The sequence below is a fragment of the Octodon degus genome, unplaced genomic scaffold (assembly GCF_000260255.1).
Source record: "Octodon degus isolate 3935 unplaced genomic scaffold, OctDeg1.0 scaffold00135, whole genome shotgun sequence".
Lineage (NCBI taxonomy): Eukaryota > Metazoa > Chordata > Mammalia > Rodentia > Octodontidae > Octodon > Octodon degus.
The window spans coordinates 5,406,937-5,426,275 of NW_004524711.1; the positions used below are offsets into that span (position 1 = coordinate 5,406,937).

Below are 19,339 nucleotides of genomic sequence, written 5' to 3' on the forward strand. Positions count from 1 at the left end.
TCTCTCTCTCTCTCTCTCTTTCCCACCTCCCTCCTTCCCATCCTCCTTTCCTTCCTTCCTTTCTTTCTGTGCTACCTATCAAACCCAGGGCCTACATAATTTAGTCACAGCCTTTTCCACTGAGCTACATGCCGAGCCCTCAAGATGTGTTTTGCTTTTGAAGAACCTGGCCTGTGGGTGGTAGTTATAAATGCTAAATAAAATCATGAGCATTAGGGCTGGGAATGTAGCTCACTGGTAGTGTGCTTGCCTGGCACTGGCTAAAAGCAATTTACAAATTTAGCATTACTCAATAATACGGCCCATTCAGAAAAATAAGTAAAATACATATATAGGCAAAAACACCCAGAGCAAGCGTTTCCTCCTGGGAGCTGGAAAAGGTGAAGTTACTTTCTTCCAGTACTTACGCACTTTCTAAATTTTCATCAGTAAACATCATTTCCTGAGAATCTGAAGTTCCCACCAGCTTTCTTACTCCTGGGGCAGGAGGCAGGGCGGATCCCAGCGTGCCAGCGCCCCCTGGCGGCGCCCCTCAGCCCCACCCAAGGGGCTGGCGCTACAGGGCGGGGCTCAGAGACCTAGCACAACCCAGCGGACTGGTCGGGTCCCCACAGGGCTCGAGGAAGCCAGAGCCTCGGACACACCGTCGCGAGCGGCATAGGCAAGTTTCGACATAGGCGGGGGGGCGGTAGGGACCCCGGGCTGGTGAGGAATGATGGGTCAGGGCTGAGGAAGCGAGTCCAAACTTTCTTGAGTGCGAGGCCGACGGCCAGCACCAGCATGGAGACCTCTCTTCCTGGAGACTGGAGTTTTGCTTTCCCCGTGCGTTTCAGGAGCGGACGTAGGACCTGGTTAGCCCTAGGAACCAAGTAACGTCTTACTGGCACCAGTGAGCTGCCCAGCTTCTGGGGGTGTCTCCCGCTTATTGTCACGAGTGGCCTGTCTGTCGCAGAGTTGCCAGCTTTGAGTGGCACGGGGTCTGTCATGGCCCTCAGCTGGTAGGGTGGGGGAGGGGAGCCTGGCCTGGTTGCCCCGCGTGCCCTGGCGCCAGCCAGGTGTAGACAGGTGAATGAGTGTCCAGGAGGTAGCAGGAGGGAGGATCTTGGCTAGATATGGAATGGAAACCAGTGAGTGTCCCCCGTCCCATACAGAACTTTGCCCTCTGCCTGTCCTGCTTCCAGCCCCTGTCCCCCTGGGATGGCTTTAGGAGCTACCAGGAAGTACCATGCTTCCAACCTCTAAGTCAGTAAAAACAAAACAGGGGAGTGGAAACAGGGAAAACAAGTGGGGAGACTGAGAAGGCGCTAGGAAGTGCAGAAAGGAAAGGAAAGCCAGTCCCTGACCTCCACTGTGGCCTCTGGGTGGTATCCACAGGGTTGGAGTTCAGCCTGAGCACCCTGGACATGGGCTAAGTGGGGAGAACTGGCCAGGGATCAGGAAGGGGGTGAGCCAGATGTCATGGAAGGTCCACCAGGTGTCCAGTTCTCTGGGGCTCTGAAATATTCATCTCACTGGTGAGCTTTGGTTTCAAAGCTGGCGCCTCTGGCCTGGCCAGTAGTGGCAGGGGAGCTAGGTACTTCCTAGGGCCACTTTGTCTGGGGCAAAGGGGGAGCCCTACTTCTTCACCTGCTTGTATTCCCTGAGCCTCTAGTCAAATTCCCAGAGCATCAGTTTATAGCTTAGAAGAATGTGGTGGGGTCACTGGACCAAGGCGCTGACTTCCTGTAGTCCTGTGCCATGACTTCAGGGCCTCACTTGTAAAAATGGGTACGTCAGAGAGGTAATGAGGGGTTACACAGTCTGTGCTGGGAGAGCCTTACGTCACAAGCTGGGTAATGGCCACCTGGGCTCAGCCTCCTCTCTGGGAACGCAGCCTTAGGAAGAAGCCAGCTACCTCACAGCACTTCCAGCCTCAAAACTTCTTGACCAGGGCCTTTCACAAAGAGCAGAAACTCCAGGCAGAAAGTCACAGTGAAGGGACACAATTACTGTGTGTCTTCAGAGTGCCAAACTGGGAGGGCCGGAGGGTGGAAGCTCACAGGAGGCTCTGGCAAGAAGTTCTGCAAACAACATGGCTAACCTTGGCCACGGGCCCTTTGCACAGTTGGCTTGGGAGTGCCGTGAAAAGGCTGACTCTGATAGAATCTTCCAACTCTAAGATCTTGTATTCTAGGCTAAAGCTGGGTCCTTCCTATTTGTTTTTTGAGACGGAGTCTTGCCATGTAGTTCAGGCTGGCTTTGAACTCTGCAGCCCAGGCTGCCCCTTCAAGTGTGGTATTCTACCTGCCTTAGCCTCCTAAATGCTAGGATTACAGGCATGCACCACCATACCTGGTGAGGGTCTTTTTTTATTATTTATTTATTTATTTATTTATTTATTTGTGTGTGTGTGTGTGGCCAGCTCAGCCCACCAGGGGGCGGGGCTGGCTGGCATGTGGTGCTGGGGGATTGAACTGCGGTCCCTGTGCTTTGCTAAGCTTGTTCTGAGTAGGTGCTTTAGACCACTGAGCCATCTCACCAGCCCGAGGGTCTTATTTTGAAGTAGAAATGATATCTAGAATTCCAGCTTTCTTTAACTGGGTGTGATGGTGCATGCCTGTAATCTCAGCATTCAAGAGGCTGAGGCAGGAGGATCACCCTGAGTTGGAGGCCAGCCTGAGCGACATAGTGAGTTCAAGCCCAGCCTAAACTATAGAGTGAGACCCAGTCTCAAAAAAGGAAAATAATACAGAATTCCACTGACCATAATGGCTGGTACCTAGCCATTCAGTATATTGGTTGGGAAAGAGAATAATAATGAGTCCTCACTGTATATAATCTATACTTTTCGCCTGACATGGGGACCATGTTAGGGGATGCCAGTTTCTTGGTTTTAGGCTGGCTGGAGATTTCTTCCATGCCATGGCAGTCAGTCCTGTCAAGGTTACAGTCGCAGCTATGTGGAAGTGGGGGCGAGGGAGGACCCTGAGAGGGTGCTGGTATGGAGTGGATTCTCCTGGAAGGCATATGCCAGGTTTTTATTGTGACTGTTCTAAGGAGCAGACCAAGTAGTTTTAAGAAGTGAGTTAGGATTTTTCTCAGTATTGATTCTGTGTGTAAAACACAGAACAGGTGGTCTGCATCAGCTTCTACAAGATCAGGACAGGTGTGCCTGGAAGTTTGCGTGAATGCTGGGCTAAACTGACTTGAACAGGGCAGGACCTTCCGGGGGCTTAACATGCCACTGGGTCTTGTAAATGTCCAAGAAGGAGACAGGACGGTTTGTTCCAGTTTCCATGGGCCACTAAGGGAGATGACTGGCCAGGTGAGCCTCACTCGCTCTCTAGTTCCTGTGAGTCTGCTCCTCTCCCATGTGTGGACTGACTTAGGGGAACAGGAGGCCAGGGAGGCCAGCTGCCTCAATTCCCACAGATGGCCAATGAGCCCAGGCCTCTGAACTCCAGCCTTGTGTGTTTTTTAATTTTTTTAAAATTTTTTTCCTTTTATGATAGTTGCATTAAACCCATAGCCCTAGCACTTTTTTTTTTTTTTTTGAGACAGTCTCATGTTCAGACTGACCTTGAACTCATGGCAGTTCTCCTGCCTCAGCCTCCCCAGTGCTGCCCAGCTTCTATTTTGTATTTTGAGACAGGATCTTGCTAAGTCACTCAGTTCCCCAGGCAGGGCTAAAACCTATGATTTTCCTGCCTCAGCCTCCCAGGCATATGCCACCATATCTAGCACTGAATACTTGCCTTCTTACCGTGTCTCAGCAGGCTCTGGGGAGTGTGAGCGTTCAGGAGGAGTAGATCTGGCTGGGGGATCCAGAGGACATTATGGGGGCAGTTGGGAGGACAGGGAATTATGGCCATCCTCATACCCTGTGCATACACCACCGCCTCTGCCTCTGCAAATGTGCTCCAGATGAGGGCGCCGAAGCAGTGCCTCCAGTGGACTTCTTGGGAATGTATCATTCTGCTCTAAGCCTTCGGTTCTGGCAGTCTGTTTATCCAGAGTCAGGAACTGGCAGAGTTGGGGTAGATTGTGGTCTTTTGGTTCAGGTTACTCAGAGAAGATACAAAAACCAAGATACAAAGAGGCAGCCTATTTTGACTCTGGAGTCAGTGCCAAAGTCAGGATGGGCATCATCAGGTCCCTGTCTCCTGATTCTGGGTTCAGGCATCAGACTAATTTTCACCAGGAAAAGGGAGAGGTATCAACACAACACTTGCTCAGCTCCTCCCTGCCCTTTGTGATCTTCACTACCTTATCCCTGGCCTTTGGTGCCGGAAAGGCTTCTCTCCAACCTGGCTAAAGGTACAGGCTTTGCATTTCAAAGTCAGACATCAGCTCTGGGTTCAAACCCATCTCTGCAGTTTGCATGATGTGGGGTCTTACATCTGCTTTCCTCTGAACTTCTGCTTTCTTATTGGCGAAGTGAGATCTTTTGTGAGACCAGAGGCACCTTATTTGCAACTTAGTTGCTTAGTAAGTACTGCTGGTGCTTATTACTCTAAGTGCTTCCCTCCCATCTCTGTCCACCTGTAGTTCTCTGTTCTGAGTCTGTCCCTCTAACCTGGAAGCTGAACAGGAAGACAGGAGAGCTGAAACCCAAAGGAAGTGGGTAGGGACTCTGTTTCACATGTAGCCTCAGCCCTGTTGATGGCTTCCTCTTTGAATTTTCTAACTACTGATGTGGTTGGAGTCTCTGAGGTTACAATCCTGATGACACAGTTCTCCCAGAGACAAAGGTACTGGGTCTTTTCCTGCTCCCCTGGAGACAGCAGCCTGCTCTGTCTCCATGGATACCTGGGAGGCTGCCCGGCTAGAGACAGGGCTGGGAGGGTGGTTTGGCCCTGAGGCAAAGAAACAATAGGTTGTCAATGTGACTGGAGATTTTCAAAGAACTGGCAGAAATGGGTGGCTTGTCAGGGCTCCTCCTCCAAGCCCAGGGGTGTGTGCTTGCTTGTGACTGAGCTCTGAGATGGTAGGAGGGGCTGGGAAGATACATTCCAAACCCATGACCCAGAAAGCTTGTGTGGGGTGGGCTAGGAACTCTCTCGGCTCTGAGGCTTCCTGGTTTGTCAGATGATCAGATGACGTCCATTCCAGCTCAAGTATTTCAGTTTTTGGACTTCCCTGACTTCATCTCTTAATCCCAGAATAGAAGCGAGGCCAACCAAAGGGCATCTCAGTGGATTCTAGGCCCTGTGGTCCTGAATCAGGCCTGGTGACCGCAGGACAGGGTGCATTTCCTGCTCCAGCCCTGCTGTGTGCCAGTGTAGGAGTGCTTCCCAGGGGGCAGTGGGGCACTGGTCACAGAGACCTGGACACTCAGCCAGGCCTCACCGCTGGCCTGCGGGTGGGGCTTCCTGAGATGCGTGCTCTGAGCTATTCTTTCCATTCTGCTCTGGGCACCCATTCCTGGCAGGGAAGAGGGCAGGCTGCCTGGACCAGTCAGCTGCTCCTTTCTGCCCCTTCTTCCAGCACACACACACCCTCTTGCAGTAACCCCAGTAGCTCAGCCTCCTCAGCAGACTCCAGAGTCTTAACCCTTCATATGCCCTGGGAAAGCCAGAACCTAGGTCACCCTACAGGCAGGGAGAATGCCCCAGAGGGAAGATGCTTTCCCAACTCAACCTGTGAAAGCCTCAGCCACCAGCAAGTCTTGTGCTTGGGCCCAGAGTTCAATTTCCTGCTGCCACGGCCAGGTCAGGGAGAGGACCTGGCTCCTTCTTGTGAAGGTATGGAGCCCCTAGAGACAGGAGCACGCTGAGATGCCTATGCTGATAGTAGGTGGTGTGGGGGGGGTGAAGAATGTTCTGAGGATTCAAGCTGCCTGTGGACATGACAGGCAACAGACTTCACATTGCTGGTGTTTAAGCAGAAGCTCAGTGTCACCTGTATCTGAAGGAAATTTAGGCTCTGGAGGAACTGAGCCCCTGGATACTGAAGCCTTCTAACAGCTAAGCTCACAGAATGAATGCAGAGGACCCACCCTAGGCTTCAGCCCCACTGTCCCTCTCTGTCTGCCTTTTCTCTCCAGCCTCCTAGCCTAGTTCCTGTCTCCAGCCTTTCCCTCTCCCTGGTGGGTGCCAGCCCCACAAATCATCTGTAGGTAATGTGAAGTGGCAGGGGCCTCACGCAGGTCAGATGTAGAAGGTACCAACCACAGGGGCTCTGGGTCCCCAAGGCTCCTGATGGACAGGGTTCTCTCTGGCATGGCTTAGGGGATGGGAGTACAGCTGAAGCACCCATTTCTGGACCAACAGGAGTTAATTCTGTTGCCCCAGGGCTCTGAAGCAGATAGCTAGGATCATCTCTTGGTTCCAAGGACAGGTCACTGCTTGCACAGTGTCTGGGCAGAAAGATGAGGGTGGCTGCACCTCCTGAGCTGAGGGAACGTCTCCTCAGCGCTGACCATTTTCAGTCTCTGCTTTTGGGTCAGTGTTACCCTTGGGCTGCTGCCACTGTAGAGGCTGTGTGCTTGGGTGACCATGTCCTGTGTAAACTTCCTGTCATGGGACAGTCTCAGGCAGAAGCAGTTCTGCCTGAAAAGCAGTTCTTCCCTCAGGGGAAGGCAAGAGCAGTTTAGACAGGGGCTGTGGAAGTGAGGGGCTCCGCAGGGACTCCAAGTGGGGCTCGGGAGTCAAGTGTTGGGTCGGAGTCTTGACTTCATCTTACCCTAGCAAGGCTGCCTTAGCCAAGTGACTTCATCTAAACCTTGGTGTCTTCATTTGTAACTGTGGTAATAATAATACCCCAATTTACCGTGTAAGAAGTTCATGAAATAGTAACTGAAAAGAGTAAACATTTGGCTGTATATCAGGGGTCAGGCACCATTCTAAGTGCTCTGTTGCATTTTCTCTTTTTCTTTCTTTGTTGTACTGGAGATAGAACCCAGGGACTCACACATGCTAGCCAAGGCTCTACCACTGAGCTACATCCTTACCTTTTAAAATTTTTTGTTTTGATACATGTCCAGGCTAGATTCAAACGTGTGTGTGTGTGTGTGTGTGTGTGTGTGTGTGTGTGTTACCAGGGATTGAACGCCAGACCTTGTGCTTGCCAGGCAAGTGCTTATTCTACTGAGCTATCTCCCCAGCCCATCAAACTTGTGATCTTGCCCCAGCTTCCAGAGGGCTGTGATTGCAGGCATGCATGAGCATGTCTGGCTCCCAGTTCTTTCCCTTTTGTTATTCTGTATTATTTGCTGTATTGGGAATTGAAGCCAGGGTCTTCACACTGAGCTACATTCCTGGCCCTTCTTTTCTTTTTCTTTTGGAGATGAGGTCTTGCTATGTAGCCCAGGCAGGCCTCAAACTCATGATCTTTCTGCCTCAGCCTCTGAGTGCTGAGATCACAGGTGTGCACTACTACAGCTTTTTTTTTTTTTTTTTTAATTTTAGACAGGGTCTAAGTCACTAACTTGTCCAACGTGGGCTAAAACTTGCCATCCTCCTGCCTTAGAATGCTGGGAATTGTTGTTGTTATTATTATTATTATTTTGGTACTAGAGATTGAACCCTGTCTTTAAACCACGCTATATCCTCAGCCCTTTTTTATTTTTATTTTTCAGACTGGGTTTTGTTAAGCTGTTAGGTTGCCAAGGCTGGGCTCAACCTTTCGCTCTTCCTGCCTCTGCTCCCACAGTGCTGGGATTACATACAGGCTTGCACCAACACAGCTGGCTCATCTTTCATTTTCATGACATCTTTCTGGGGTTAGTCACTGGTGTTCCTTATTTTATATTAGAGACAAAGTCCCACTATGTAGTACTGGCTGGCTGTGAACTCATTATGTAGCCTAAGTTGGTCTTGAACCCATGGTACTCCTCCTGCCTCAGCCTCTTGAGTGCTGGTATTATAGGTCTATTAGTAGTGTTAAGCCCATCTTGCAGCTGAAGGACACTGAGGCATAGCAAGGTGAAGTGCTCAGTGGCAGTCTCTGGTGTGGAGAGGCTCGGGGCTGAGGCTCTCATCAGCTGGACTGGAACCTGCTATGTTCCAGCCGGTAGGTCTACTGTCTGCGTCCTCTGAAACCAGAAGCATGACAGGGTGGAGAGACAGACTGTAAGTCAGCAGCTCACTGATCTGAATGGACTTGGGAGGCCCATCGGAGGTGGACTTTCCTCACTGAGTCATGCTCTGCCCTGTGGTACCACAGTCCCTTGGTTTGGGAAGGGTTACGTCGAGTGACTGGGGGGAGTGGGCAGTTAGCATTCTGCTGGCAGAAGGTAAGCCTTTGCAGCCTGGGTTCCAGAGCGTCCCAGTCAGCTGGCGGGGTGGCCAGTGAACTCAGAGATCACCTGCCTGACCTGCCTCATCTCACAGATGAAGGCTTAGGCAAGGGTGACATCATATCTTGGTGATTCCATCATAGCAAGGGCCTTTCCAGCCAGTGTCCAGCCAATCATGTGTGCTACCACCCACATGGTGGGTCAGAGGGTGCCTGGTGATGGCCATGGCTACAAACATGCCTACTCCATGGTCACCTGTCCCGCACCCCTTCAAGTCTGCCCCGATGAGGCTGTAGACAGGGATTATCCTGACTCTGGTAGGGCATAGAGTAGGCCTGTGCAAGGCCTCCTCTTTAGTGTTTCTTTTTTAGACAGGGTCTCACTATGCAGCTCAAGCTGGCCTTGAGCTCACTTTGTAGCCCAGGCTGGTCTTGCACTAGCAATGATCCTCTTCCCTCCTTCTATGGGACATGCCCTTCTGGGGAGTCAAAATGTGCTTTGGAAGGGGCAGGTGGAAGGAAGGCATAGGGAGGAGCCTCTCCCACTGTTTCTTTCTCTCCTTTATCTTATTAAGGGGTTCCACACTCTACCTACTCAGGATGGGTTTCCCCATTGTCTCAATGCAGTGATTAACACCATCCTTGAGCTCCTCACCACATCTGCCTGGCTGTTCCCTGCACGCCCTGGTGCTGGGTCCTCCAGTTGTCCCCTCCTGGTGCTGGCTCCACACAGCTCTCTGCTGCCAGATTTGCCCTCTGTCCTCAGTTTCAGGTGGGGCTTTCTTCTTTCTGACTTGACACATTCTTCCTTGCTTCTGTCCCTTCTACTCTGGGGACATACAGAGCAGCTTTCCTCAACTAATCCATTCAGAGACCTGGCCTGCTATTCGATCCAGGCCACCTTCCCCTCTGAATTACTGCAGTTGTCCTGAGAGAAGACACAGGCAGTCTTTATTCCATCCCTGGCCTGTGCCCTACAAACAGAAACCGGGGCTCTCCTTCCAGCAGAGGCTGTAAGGATGGCTGCCGACTGAGTCTGCAGCGTCCTCCCTATGGGGGCTTCAAGTCTGCCCTGATGAGGCTGTAGACAGGGATTATCCTGACTCTGGTAGGGTGTAGAGTAGGTCTGTGCAAGGCCTCCTCTTTAGTGTTTCTTTTTTAGACAGGGTCTCACTATGCAGCTCAAGCTGGCCTTGAGCTCACTTTGTAGCCCAGGCTGGTCTTGCACTAGCAATGATCCTCTTGCCTCAGCCTATGCCACCTCAGCTCCTCAGCATTTCTTGTCTCTGTAACCTCAGAAGGGAACAGAAGGCCTAGGGGACATTTATTTGGCAAAGAAGACATAAAGGCACAGTGTACTGGCAATTATTTGCCACTGTTCTGGGCCTTGATTCTCTCATCTGAAAGCCCCATTCAGAACTGGGGAGAGCCAGAGGTCCCCTCTACCTGCAGGGCCACTTGGCTTGCTCTTCTCCCTATAGTCACTGTCCCTAGGCAGAAATCACCAAAAAAAAAAAAAAAGAAAGAAAGAAAGAAAGAAAGAAAGAAAGAAAGAAAGAAAAAGAAGAAATCACCAAGCTATGTCTCCCCTTCCGAGTTGCTTCGGGACTGTGTGCTCACTCTGCACTCCCCAAAAGGCCAGTGAAAATAGTTGCATACCAGCCACCATGGCTCTTCTTTGAGGGAACAGAAGTCCTGTCTCCCTGTCTTGGGCCCGCCTGGTGTAGTCTGAGGGTCCTGACTCCGCCTGCCATCAGTTTACCACCTCCTCCCTGCTGCGCAGTCCCAAGGCTGACTTGTTTTCCTCCTCCCCACACTCAGCCTTGGCTCTGCCCCAGCTCTGGCCTGGAGCTCCAACCAGCTGCTGTGGGGGCTGGGTTGACCCCTCCAGAGGGTCCCAGCTGGCACTGTGACTCACCAGGAGGCTGTGCCAGGGCTGTCTTGCTTCTTCCTGGTTCTACTGTCAAGCTACAACCCTGGGAGGGTCTCTGACATGAGCATGGGGAGCTCTGAGCTGTCCTATTCAAGTCTCACACAACTGATGCTCCCTGGCGGCTCTGGATGCCTAATGAGGCCCTCCTGCTTCCCTGTGGCTGGGGAAGAGGGCCCTGAATGAAGAGCAGGTGTGAGGGCAGTAGGGTCATGGGCTGGGCCTGGGGCAGCAGGTGGCACCAAGTGAGTTAGAAAAGAAACTGGGAGGGAAGTTCTCCAGTCTGACTACACTGAGGCAGCAAGAAAGCAGGGCTAAGTAAGCTGGGCCAGGCATTTATGAGTGCTTTTCTTGTCTCTTTCAGGTCCCAGCAGCTGCAGTTCTCCCTTAGTCCTTGAGCCGCCATGTCCAACCCCACTGCCCCCCCTCCGTATGAGGACCGAAACCCCCTATACCCTGGCCCCCCACCCCCTGGTGGCTATGGGCAGCCCTCTGTGCTGCCAGGTGGGTACCCTGCCTACCCTGCCTACCCACAGCCTGGCTATGGTCACCCTGCTGGCTACCCACAGCCTATGCCTCCCATCCACCCGATGCCCATGAACTATGGTGAGTCTGGAAGGGTGGTGGTAGGTAGGTGGGTGGGTGGAAGGAAGCAGCACTTGGGCATGTGAATGCAACTCTTTTCCTTCCCTTTCTCCTCACCTTCCCCTTTTAATCTCTTTTGTTCTCCATCTCCTGTCTTCCTACCTCCCTACTGTCTCTCACTTCCTGTCACCCCCCAACCCCAGGCACTTGGTAGACCCTTTTACATGTACCACAGCTCACACACGAGAGGGTTGTTGGGTGAAGTAACACGTGTGAGCGGTTACCTAAGGGGCCATTTCTGTTTCCCAAGCAAGGCTTTTGCCTCTTCACCCAGGTGCCATGTGTTCTCAGGAATTGCCTCTGCTTATTTTTTAAAAATTAATGTTCTTGGGGCTGATAAGTCCTCTTCTTTCAGGTAAGGCCTGATTTTTGTAAACATTCCAAGGCCATTTAGAACTGTCTTTGGTAAACATCATAGCAGATTGGAAACATCCAGTTTGCATGTAGTGAGCCTCTTGGAAAGATTTTCCATTTTCAATCTGTAGGTGCTAGGGATACTGCTAGCACGTGCTCCCCCTGAGCCCCTCCCAGTGGCTCTAGACAGCATTCCTCAGTGTGTTTGGAGGCCCAGAGCCCGGCAGCCTGTGCTGATGCAGCTCTTTACACACAAGTGGCGCTTGCCCTCCATCCCCTGGGGGCTGTGCACTCCTGAGTCCTGAGGCCTTGCCCTGCCCTGAGCAATCTTGGCCTCCTCCTCCTCCTCCTCCCTGGCCTTCCATCCCCAGGGCTGCTGCTCTGCCTGTCAGCCCTGCTCCTGCCTGGATTCTTTTCTGATCAAGACATCACCTTTCCATCCCTGATGGCATGGCTGGGTGTACTGCTCTCAAGAGATGCATGCTGATGGAGTGGCTCTCACCCAAGTCCCCTCATGCCATGTCAGCTTAGGTCACTAAAGAGGGCACACAGAGGACCGCAGCTTGACAGAGCAGTTCTGGTGTTATGTACAACATTTGTGTTTTGGCTGGACCTTTATTTTTTACATTAATTAATTTATACTAAGGATTGAACCCAGGGCCTCATGTCTACCACTGAACTGCAGAACCAGCCCTTTTTAATTTTTTTTTAAATTTTATTTATTTGTGTGTGTGTCCAGCTCAGCCCACCAGGGGGCGGGGTGGGCTGGCATGTGGTGCTGGGGGATTGAACTGCGGTCCCTGTGGTTTGCTAAGTTTGTTCTAAGTAGGTGCTTTAGACCACTGAGCCATCTCACCAGCCCCCCCTTTTTAATTTCTGAGACAGGGTTTTGCTAAATTGCCAGTGCTGAACTTGCAATCCTCCTGCCTCAGCCTCCTGAGGAGTTAGGATTACAGGCATGGGCCACTGCTCAGCCTAAGCTTTTGTTTGGATTGGTTTTGGGGAAGCTCTGGAACAGAGGTCACATGTTCCAGGTCCTCAGTGGGTTCTATGTGCCCTGTCCCTAGGCCCAGGCCAGGGCTATGATGGGGAAGAGAGAGCAGCAAGTGACAGCTTTGGGCCCGGAGAGTGGGATGACCGGAAAGTCCGACATACCTTCATCCGCAAGGTAAGATCAGGGCTGGGAGGCTGGGGGACATGACCTGGGCTCTCAGGCTGTGGGGATGGGGAGGGCAGGCTGAGGTAGCTCCAGGCACAGCCTTGCATCCCTTTCACCCTTGACCTTGTTTTGGGAGGGTTGAGTTAGCCTGGGAAAATCTGCCTGGGCTTTGCCCAAGTGCTCTGCCTTACCCGGGGGCCACTGTCCTGCTGGACTGTAGGCAGCTGGGAGCTGAGATAGGTATAATTGTGCCTAACACCCCTTCCCCCTCTGCACAGCACCCTGCTCAGGGCAGACAGGTGCACAATGCGCAACTCAACTGCTGTGAGGGCAGGGCTCCTAGCTGGTAGTGCAGGGGCAGTAAACTGAGGTGAATGTCGGACAGGAGGGGGGATGCCAAGCAGATGGACAGGGCCAAGGAAAAAGTGCACCCAGCATGTGAGCCAGGCCCTTCCCAGGGCTCCTTGGGCCCAGGTGCAGAGGCAGGAGCTCTGAGGGCTCAGAGTACAGCCCTCAAAATGAAAAACACTCCCCCTCCTACCACTGAAAGAAGGGCAAGGAAAGGGCCCTGTGGTGCTCTGGGCTCCTTGGGCCTGGGGCTGGTTGCTGCTTCTGAGAAGCCAGCGTATGGGTGCTGACCCCTGTCCGCCATCTGGGTTCCAGGTGTACAGCATCATCTCTGCCCAGCTGCTCGTCACAGTGGCCATCATTGCTGTCTTCACCTTCGTGTGAGTCTTGGCCTGGGTCGCAGGCAGGGGGGCTGTGCAGGGAGGCTGATCAGCCCAGGGTGACTCTTCCCTCATCCCCACTACTCCACAGGGAGCCAGTTGGCCAATTTGTGAGGAGAAATGCAGCTGTGTACTACGTGTCCTAGTGAGTGTGTGGCCGTCTCCATGCAGTGGTGAGGAGGGGCGGGGAGGGGCACCGGCAGGTTCAGGTTCCACTTAACCAGCTGTGCTCAGGGTGGGGATCAAAATGCCTTTTGAAAGGGGTCTTCCCAGGGGACAGTGCTGGTCTCCCAGGAGAGGAGTGTGGTGGCACATGCCCAGAGGGCGACAGAGCCACGGCTCACACGGAGTGGGCAGCGGGATCATTAGGCCCCTTCCTGGCCTCAACCCCAGGGTTGTCAAACTGGCAGGGGTGATCTTGTCCTTGCTTCCGACTGAGGAGCTCGCCCAGGCTGCCAGACAGCTCTCTGGGCCTCCCCAGGTCTGGTGTGCACTGCCCGGCTTGCTGGGCAGGGGCTGAGGGTAGCTGTGGGCCTGCAGACTACATTCTGTCTCTTTCTCTCCAGTGTTGTCTTCCTTGTCACCTATCTGACCCTTGTCTGCTGCCAGGGACCCAGGTGAGTCCCCAAGGCTTACCGAGTGAGGAGGCACTGGGGGACAGGGGCCAAGTGTGTGAGTAAGAAAACTGATTCTTTATAGCAGTTTTAGTATATGTGCTGCCGAAGCGAGCACTCTTTATAGCAGTTAAATGGAGACCAATGAGAAATACTGGTGGTAGCTGAGGCAGGAGGATTGTGTGTTTGAGACCAACCTGGGTTATGTAACTGTTCAAGGCCAAGCTGGACTACAAAGCAAAACCTTATTTTAAAAATAAGGCCGGGGAGATGGCTCAGTAGGATAAGTGCTTGCCTGGCAAGGATCTGAGTTCAATCCCCAGTTCCGCCAAAAAAAAAAAAAAAATAAAATAAAAATATACTGGTGGGGGCTGGTGAGATGGCTCAGTGGTCTAGCTTAGCAAAGCACAGGGACCGCGGTTCAATCCCCCAGCACCACATGCCAGCCAGCCCTACCCCCTGGTGGGCTGAGCTGACCACACACACGCACGCACGCACGCACGCACATAAATTAAAAATATACTGGTGGTGGTGATTATGACAATGACTGCTGTCCCAGTGTGTACAAAGTACAGTGTGTAGGATCAATTAAGCCTGCAAGATATGTAGCATTTTGGCCATGTAACAAATAGGAATAAAAAAGAGGGGTGTGAGGGTTAAAAAAACAAGGACAGGTAGAAGGAAAACCAAACAGGAAGAATTCGAGGATCAGCGACCCTGGAGGACTTAGTCATAGTCACATGGGTACTTAGGGCAAGAGCCCTGAAAAAGTCTGATCATGTCATCATAGCACGCACCACATGCATGTCAGCATCCCCTCTCCAAAGGCACTACCCCCACAGGCTCAGGGGCCAGACACCACCTCCAGCTGCCCCAAAACCCTGATTGGGGTTTCTCTGTCTCCTCAGACGCCGGTTCCCATGGAACATCATCCTGCTGAGCATCTTCGTAAGTGTAGAGGGGTAGTGGAAGGTCTGTCCTAGGAGAAGGCAGGGACCCCATTATGGAACAATGTGCCTGGGTGTCCCCCCACTACATCCTTACTGCCTGCTCTTGGTCCCTTTCGTGGTTGCCTCTTTCCAACGCAGGCTCATCTGTCTTCAGCTGCGGCAGGATACTATGCTTGCCCCCCAAGAGCCTGCCCTTCCTTTCCTCTCCATTTCTGTTCTCTTCTTTGTTTGTGGTGCTGAGAATTGACTTAGGGCTGGCCAGGCATGTGCTGGGCAAGTGCTCTTGCTGCACCACCCTTCAGCCCTGCTGTTCTTGAATAGTGTTCTCATTTCTCTTCTTCCCTAGACGCTGGCCATGGGCTTCATGACAGGCACCATTTCCAGGTACGTTCAAGGACAATTTGTCACATTTTCAGGAAGTGTTATTACAGCACAGGATGTACCTGGGCTGCCAGTTGTCTGCACAGGTGGATTCTGGGGGGGTTTCTTTTGGAGGCAGAGTTTGAAGTCATTTTTACATGGCTTATGCCTCTGGTTGGTCTTAACTCCTTCCTCCTTCCAGTATGCATCAAACCAAAGCTGTCATCATCGCAATGATCATCACTGCTGTGGTGTCCATTTCCGTCACCATCTTCTGCTTTCAGACCAAGGTGAGGGCATGGAGGGCCCTTCCCAAGGCCTTTCCTCAAGGATCCTTGGGGTTTGGCACGTGAGTGGGCCTGGGAGGGCCTACAGCCCTATAGCCAGGGATCTGCTTCTTTTGTCCTGGGCATGTTGTGGCCACTCCTCTGCCCATAGGAGGCAGCATTGGGGCTCCCTGGCAGAGGGGCAAGGCTGGTCTAGCTGGGCTGCTGGTTGTGATAGTCATGTGACAGGTTATTTCTTCTCCCTTGCTGGCAGGTGGACTTTACCTCATGTACAGGCCTCTTCTGTGTCCTGGGAATCGTGCTGATGGTGACTGGGATTGTCACTAGCATTGTGCTGTACTTCAAATATGTGAGTAACCCATGATGGGTTGGGTCAGTAAAGCCAGTGCTCAATGCAGACTTCCTGTAAAGTAGGGCCCCTTGTGGACCTTAAGGCCTGTGGGCAGGCCATGACCCCTGGAATCTCCTGACTGGTTAGCAAAGCTACCAACATGGAAGTGTTCTTTTTGAAGAAGGGTATAATTAATCTCTTTAGAGACAAATGGCCTTGGAGGCCATGACACCTGGACAGTGTCACTAAATTCCTATGGGAACTAGATGATAGGTCTGACAAATAAAACCAGTTCTGGGAGAGGATCCTGGTCAGAGAAGATGGGACTAGGTAGAAGGAACTTTGGGGGTCACTGGAATTGATTCTCTTTGATTCTAGCAGCTGAGGGAAAACATGGGTTCCCAGGACAGGAACTGATAGTACTGGTGGGGAAAGACGGGGACTTGGAAAAAAAAAAAAAAAGATGGGGACTTGTGGGACGAACCAAATAGCTCAGCGGATTAAAGTGCCTGCATGCGGGTGAAGGGGTTGGGGGTTCAGTCCCAGACCTGTGGTGTTGGCCTTGCCCCCAAGGCACGCTGAGCTGGCAACTGAGACTGGGTGTGGGTGCCTGTAATCCCAGCTCTTGGGAGGCTGTAAACAGGCGGATCACTACAAATCCGATCTAGTAGTGAGACCTTGAACACCCCATAGAACCTTGCCTAAAAAAAAAAAAAAAAAAAGATTCGGACTTCAGCCACCACCCACCTGACCGTGGGCTGGCCCTGCCCCTCCATAGAGGTACCTGGAGGAGAGGCAGCACGGCTGCCTCCCAACTCAGGCTCACCAGGTCACTGTAGTGCCTCCTGCCTGCTCTTCTTCAGCCCACTCTTCTAAGAAGGCTGCAGAAGCTCACATTCCGGCTGCACACATTCTCAAGTGCTCACGCCGGGAAAGTCCGTGGCGCTCTTCAGACTGTGCCTGTGGGTCTGTCCTCCAGAGCTGCCACTTGACTGCCACTTTTTCTCCAGAAGGATGGTGGACATCTCTGTACCTTGTCTAGCTCTGCAAATTGGTTTGGCAAGAGATGCCATGTCTGGTGTTGTATGCCACTGTAGGATGGCCTCTGCGTTCTCTGCCAAGTAGATCTTAATTCCTTAATTCTTAATTCCTTCCAGGATCTAGGAAGGCATGATATGATCAGCACCTGAGAGGTGATGTGCTTTCCTAGATCACCTACTCTGATGCTCAAATCCAAGGGATTAGATGGGTTTTAGGGGCTTGCCCCAGATGTGCTTTGCTCAGTTTCTAATCCATCCTCTCTGTACCCTTTCCTCCCAGATTTACTGGCTTCACATGGTCTATGCTGCTATTGGGGCCATTTGTTTCACTCTGGTAAGTCCCTACCTGGCTCTAGGGAGTGGAGGGTTGGAGAATTTAGGTGGCTTAGGACTTGAGAAGGGGGCACAGGCTGTCTTTTCTCTCCTGTTAATAGGTTCCAGTGAATTTCTGTGTACTTCCTGTCTCATTCACACTGCTAGCTGTTAAAAGGTTCAGGCCTTTTAGAGGTGACCATGTGTCAGCCTCAGTGATGTCTGTGGGTGGAGCCCAAGCGTTACATTGTTCATTAACAAGTTCCCTAACCACACTGCATGGCACACAGGCTCCAACACAACTCTGGGGTTACTGAGCCCTTGGGTACTTATTTTTGGCCTCCTTGTCCCTACAGTTCCTGGCTTACGACACACAGCTGGTGTTGGGGAACAGAAAGCACACCATCAGCCCCGAGGACTACATCACAGGTGCCCTGCAGATCTACACAGACATTGTCTATATCTTCACCTTTGTGCTGCAGTTGGTGGGGGATCGCAACTGAGGACCACTCCTGTTCTACCCACCCTGGGTTCTCCCTTCTCTAGAGGGCTGGACCTGACACCCCTTTTTTTCCCTTAAGTAATATGCCCACTTTCCTTCAGTTGTGAGGACAGGTGGGCTCTCGTGGTTGTATGGGAACCTGACAGACTGGAGAAGCGAACTTCTGCCATGTGGGCCTGATTGAGATTAGCCTAAAGGCATATATTCTCCCCTCCACCCATGTCGTGCCACCAAAGTCTGGCAGTATAGTATGTGAAAGGAGCCCAGAGGGAATGTGAATGGCAGAAGGGCTTCAACGGGGAAGCGCTTCCCTTCCCAGTTTGCCACGGGCTTCTAGGTTAGGCAGCTAGAGCCGTTTTCCTCCTGAACCCAGATGGCTTGTCCCCAGTTCCTGGACTCAGAGGCCATTATGCTATATTCCTTCACCTTTTAACCAGGAAGGAGAAGAGGTCCCTGCTTAACCCCATTTGTTTCAGTAACATATGTATATGCTGTTTATCTGGCTCTGGGTGGGGGAGGAAAAATGAGCACATAAAGTACAGAGCCAGCAGAGCACCTCCCCTGGGCTTCTTGCAAGCTTGGATGGTGCAGAGTAGGCCACCGTAGCTGCTTGGCCCATTCTCCAAAGCTGCTTGTGGCCTCCCCTGAGGCTTCTGATTGCTGGTCAGCAGCTCTTGCTTTCTCTGCTTAGGTGCTCTGAGCAAAGTGAGGGGCAATGGTTGGGAAATGGGGTGGTTTGGAGGCTCGTTGAGTGTGGTGGAAAGGAGCAAGCTTGAGATGGGGGCTGGGGCAGAGAAAAAGCCTGAGGTCCCACAAATGACCTGAAAAATACTGACATCCAAGAAAACTTGTGTGTCCTTTCCCTCTGGCAGCCCAGGAAGGGCTCTGCACAGGTGATGCTGAGTCTGGTCTGAACTCAAGGCTGGAGGAGTTTTCAACTTCAGCCCTCTCTCTCCAGCCAGCTACTGCCTTCTTTGTAATACAAGTGCCTCACGCTGAAGTCGGGGAGGGGACAGGGTCAGTGTATTGGATGTGGGTGGAAACTACATCAGCCCAAGGTGTAATTATGACTTCTCTATTAAGTACTTGACCCTAAATATATTACACAAAGGGACATAACTAGTAATGTAATAAAATTTTATGTTTAGAAGTTCATACCCCATGTGTTTCTGGCTTTCGTCCCTAGAAAGTGTTGGCTCTGGGAGTATCTGGTTGGCTGTGCCCAAAGCATCCACTTCCTTCCTGTGCATTCACGCTTCCCTCTCACAACTTTATTTTTTGCCTTATTGGGGATGGAACCCTGCAAGGCCATGGAAATGCTAGAGCCTCAGCCCTTCCCATACACCTGTTCTCAGGTAACTGATAGGTTCTGGCCTTAGTATGAATTATTATGGTGGTAAGCTAACATGGCTGAAGCCCTTAAAACAACAGCTTATCTTCCCAGAGAGCACTTCCTCCATCCCCACTCCAGCCTTGGATACAATTTCCTGTCACCTTTCCTGTGCACACAGGACAAACCTCAATCAGCTCCTTACATGTAATTAAAATTGCCCCTCAAACGCCACCCCTAACAAAAGTCCACAAATCTCAGTTTTCTTTGTCTCAGGTCAGAGGATCTGGCCCATCTGCCCTCAGTCCTCTCTGTGTCTCTGGAGTTAATAAAGGCTTCTATCTTTCCTATCTCTTTGCTGTGCTGCTGAAGAACCTAACAGTAACTTCATGTATTTGTAGCATTTCTCAGTAATGGATGTAACAAGATGCTGAGGGCTGACACTTGGTTGGGGGAAAGGGGAGGTGGAACCTGCAATCCTGGATTCAGAGGTGACCTCACAAGAGCCACAGTGTTTGACCACTCTTGTGTTGTGGACCCTCCACAGAAGTTCAGGAGAGCTGGTCACTCTCTTCCCTAT

At 51.9% G+C, this 19,339-nt stretch overlaps 1 protein-coding gene across 1 annotated transcript; it reads left to right on the plus strand.

Moving 5' to 3' along the window:
- Positions 1 to 573: 573 nt before the first annotated feature.
- On the plus strand, positions 574 to 18,584 carry Tmbim1 (transmembrane BAX inhibitor motif containing 1). Its single transcript, XM_004641339.2, has 12 exons — positions 574 to 661; positions 10,512 to 10,753; positions 12,214 to 12,314; positions 12,969 to 13,033; positions 13,125 to 13,178; positions 13,600 to 13,650; positions 14,556 to 14,595; positions 14,944 to 14,981; positions 15,160 to 15,247; positions 15,498 to 15,593; positions 16,896 to 16,949; positions 17,284 to 18,584. The coding sequence occupies exons 2-12, from the start codon at positions 10,552 to 10,554 to the stop codon at positions 17,428 to 17,430; spliced, it is 936 nt and encodes a 311-aa protein (XP_004641396.1). The 5' UTR covers positions 574 to 661; positions 10,512 to 10,551; the 3' UTR covers positions 17,431 to 18,584.
- Positions 18,585 to 19,339: the final 755 nt, after the last annotated feature.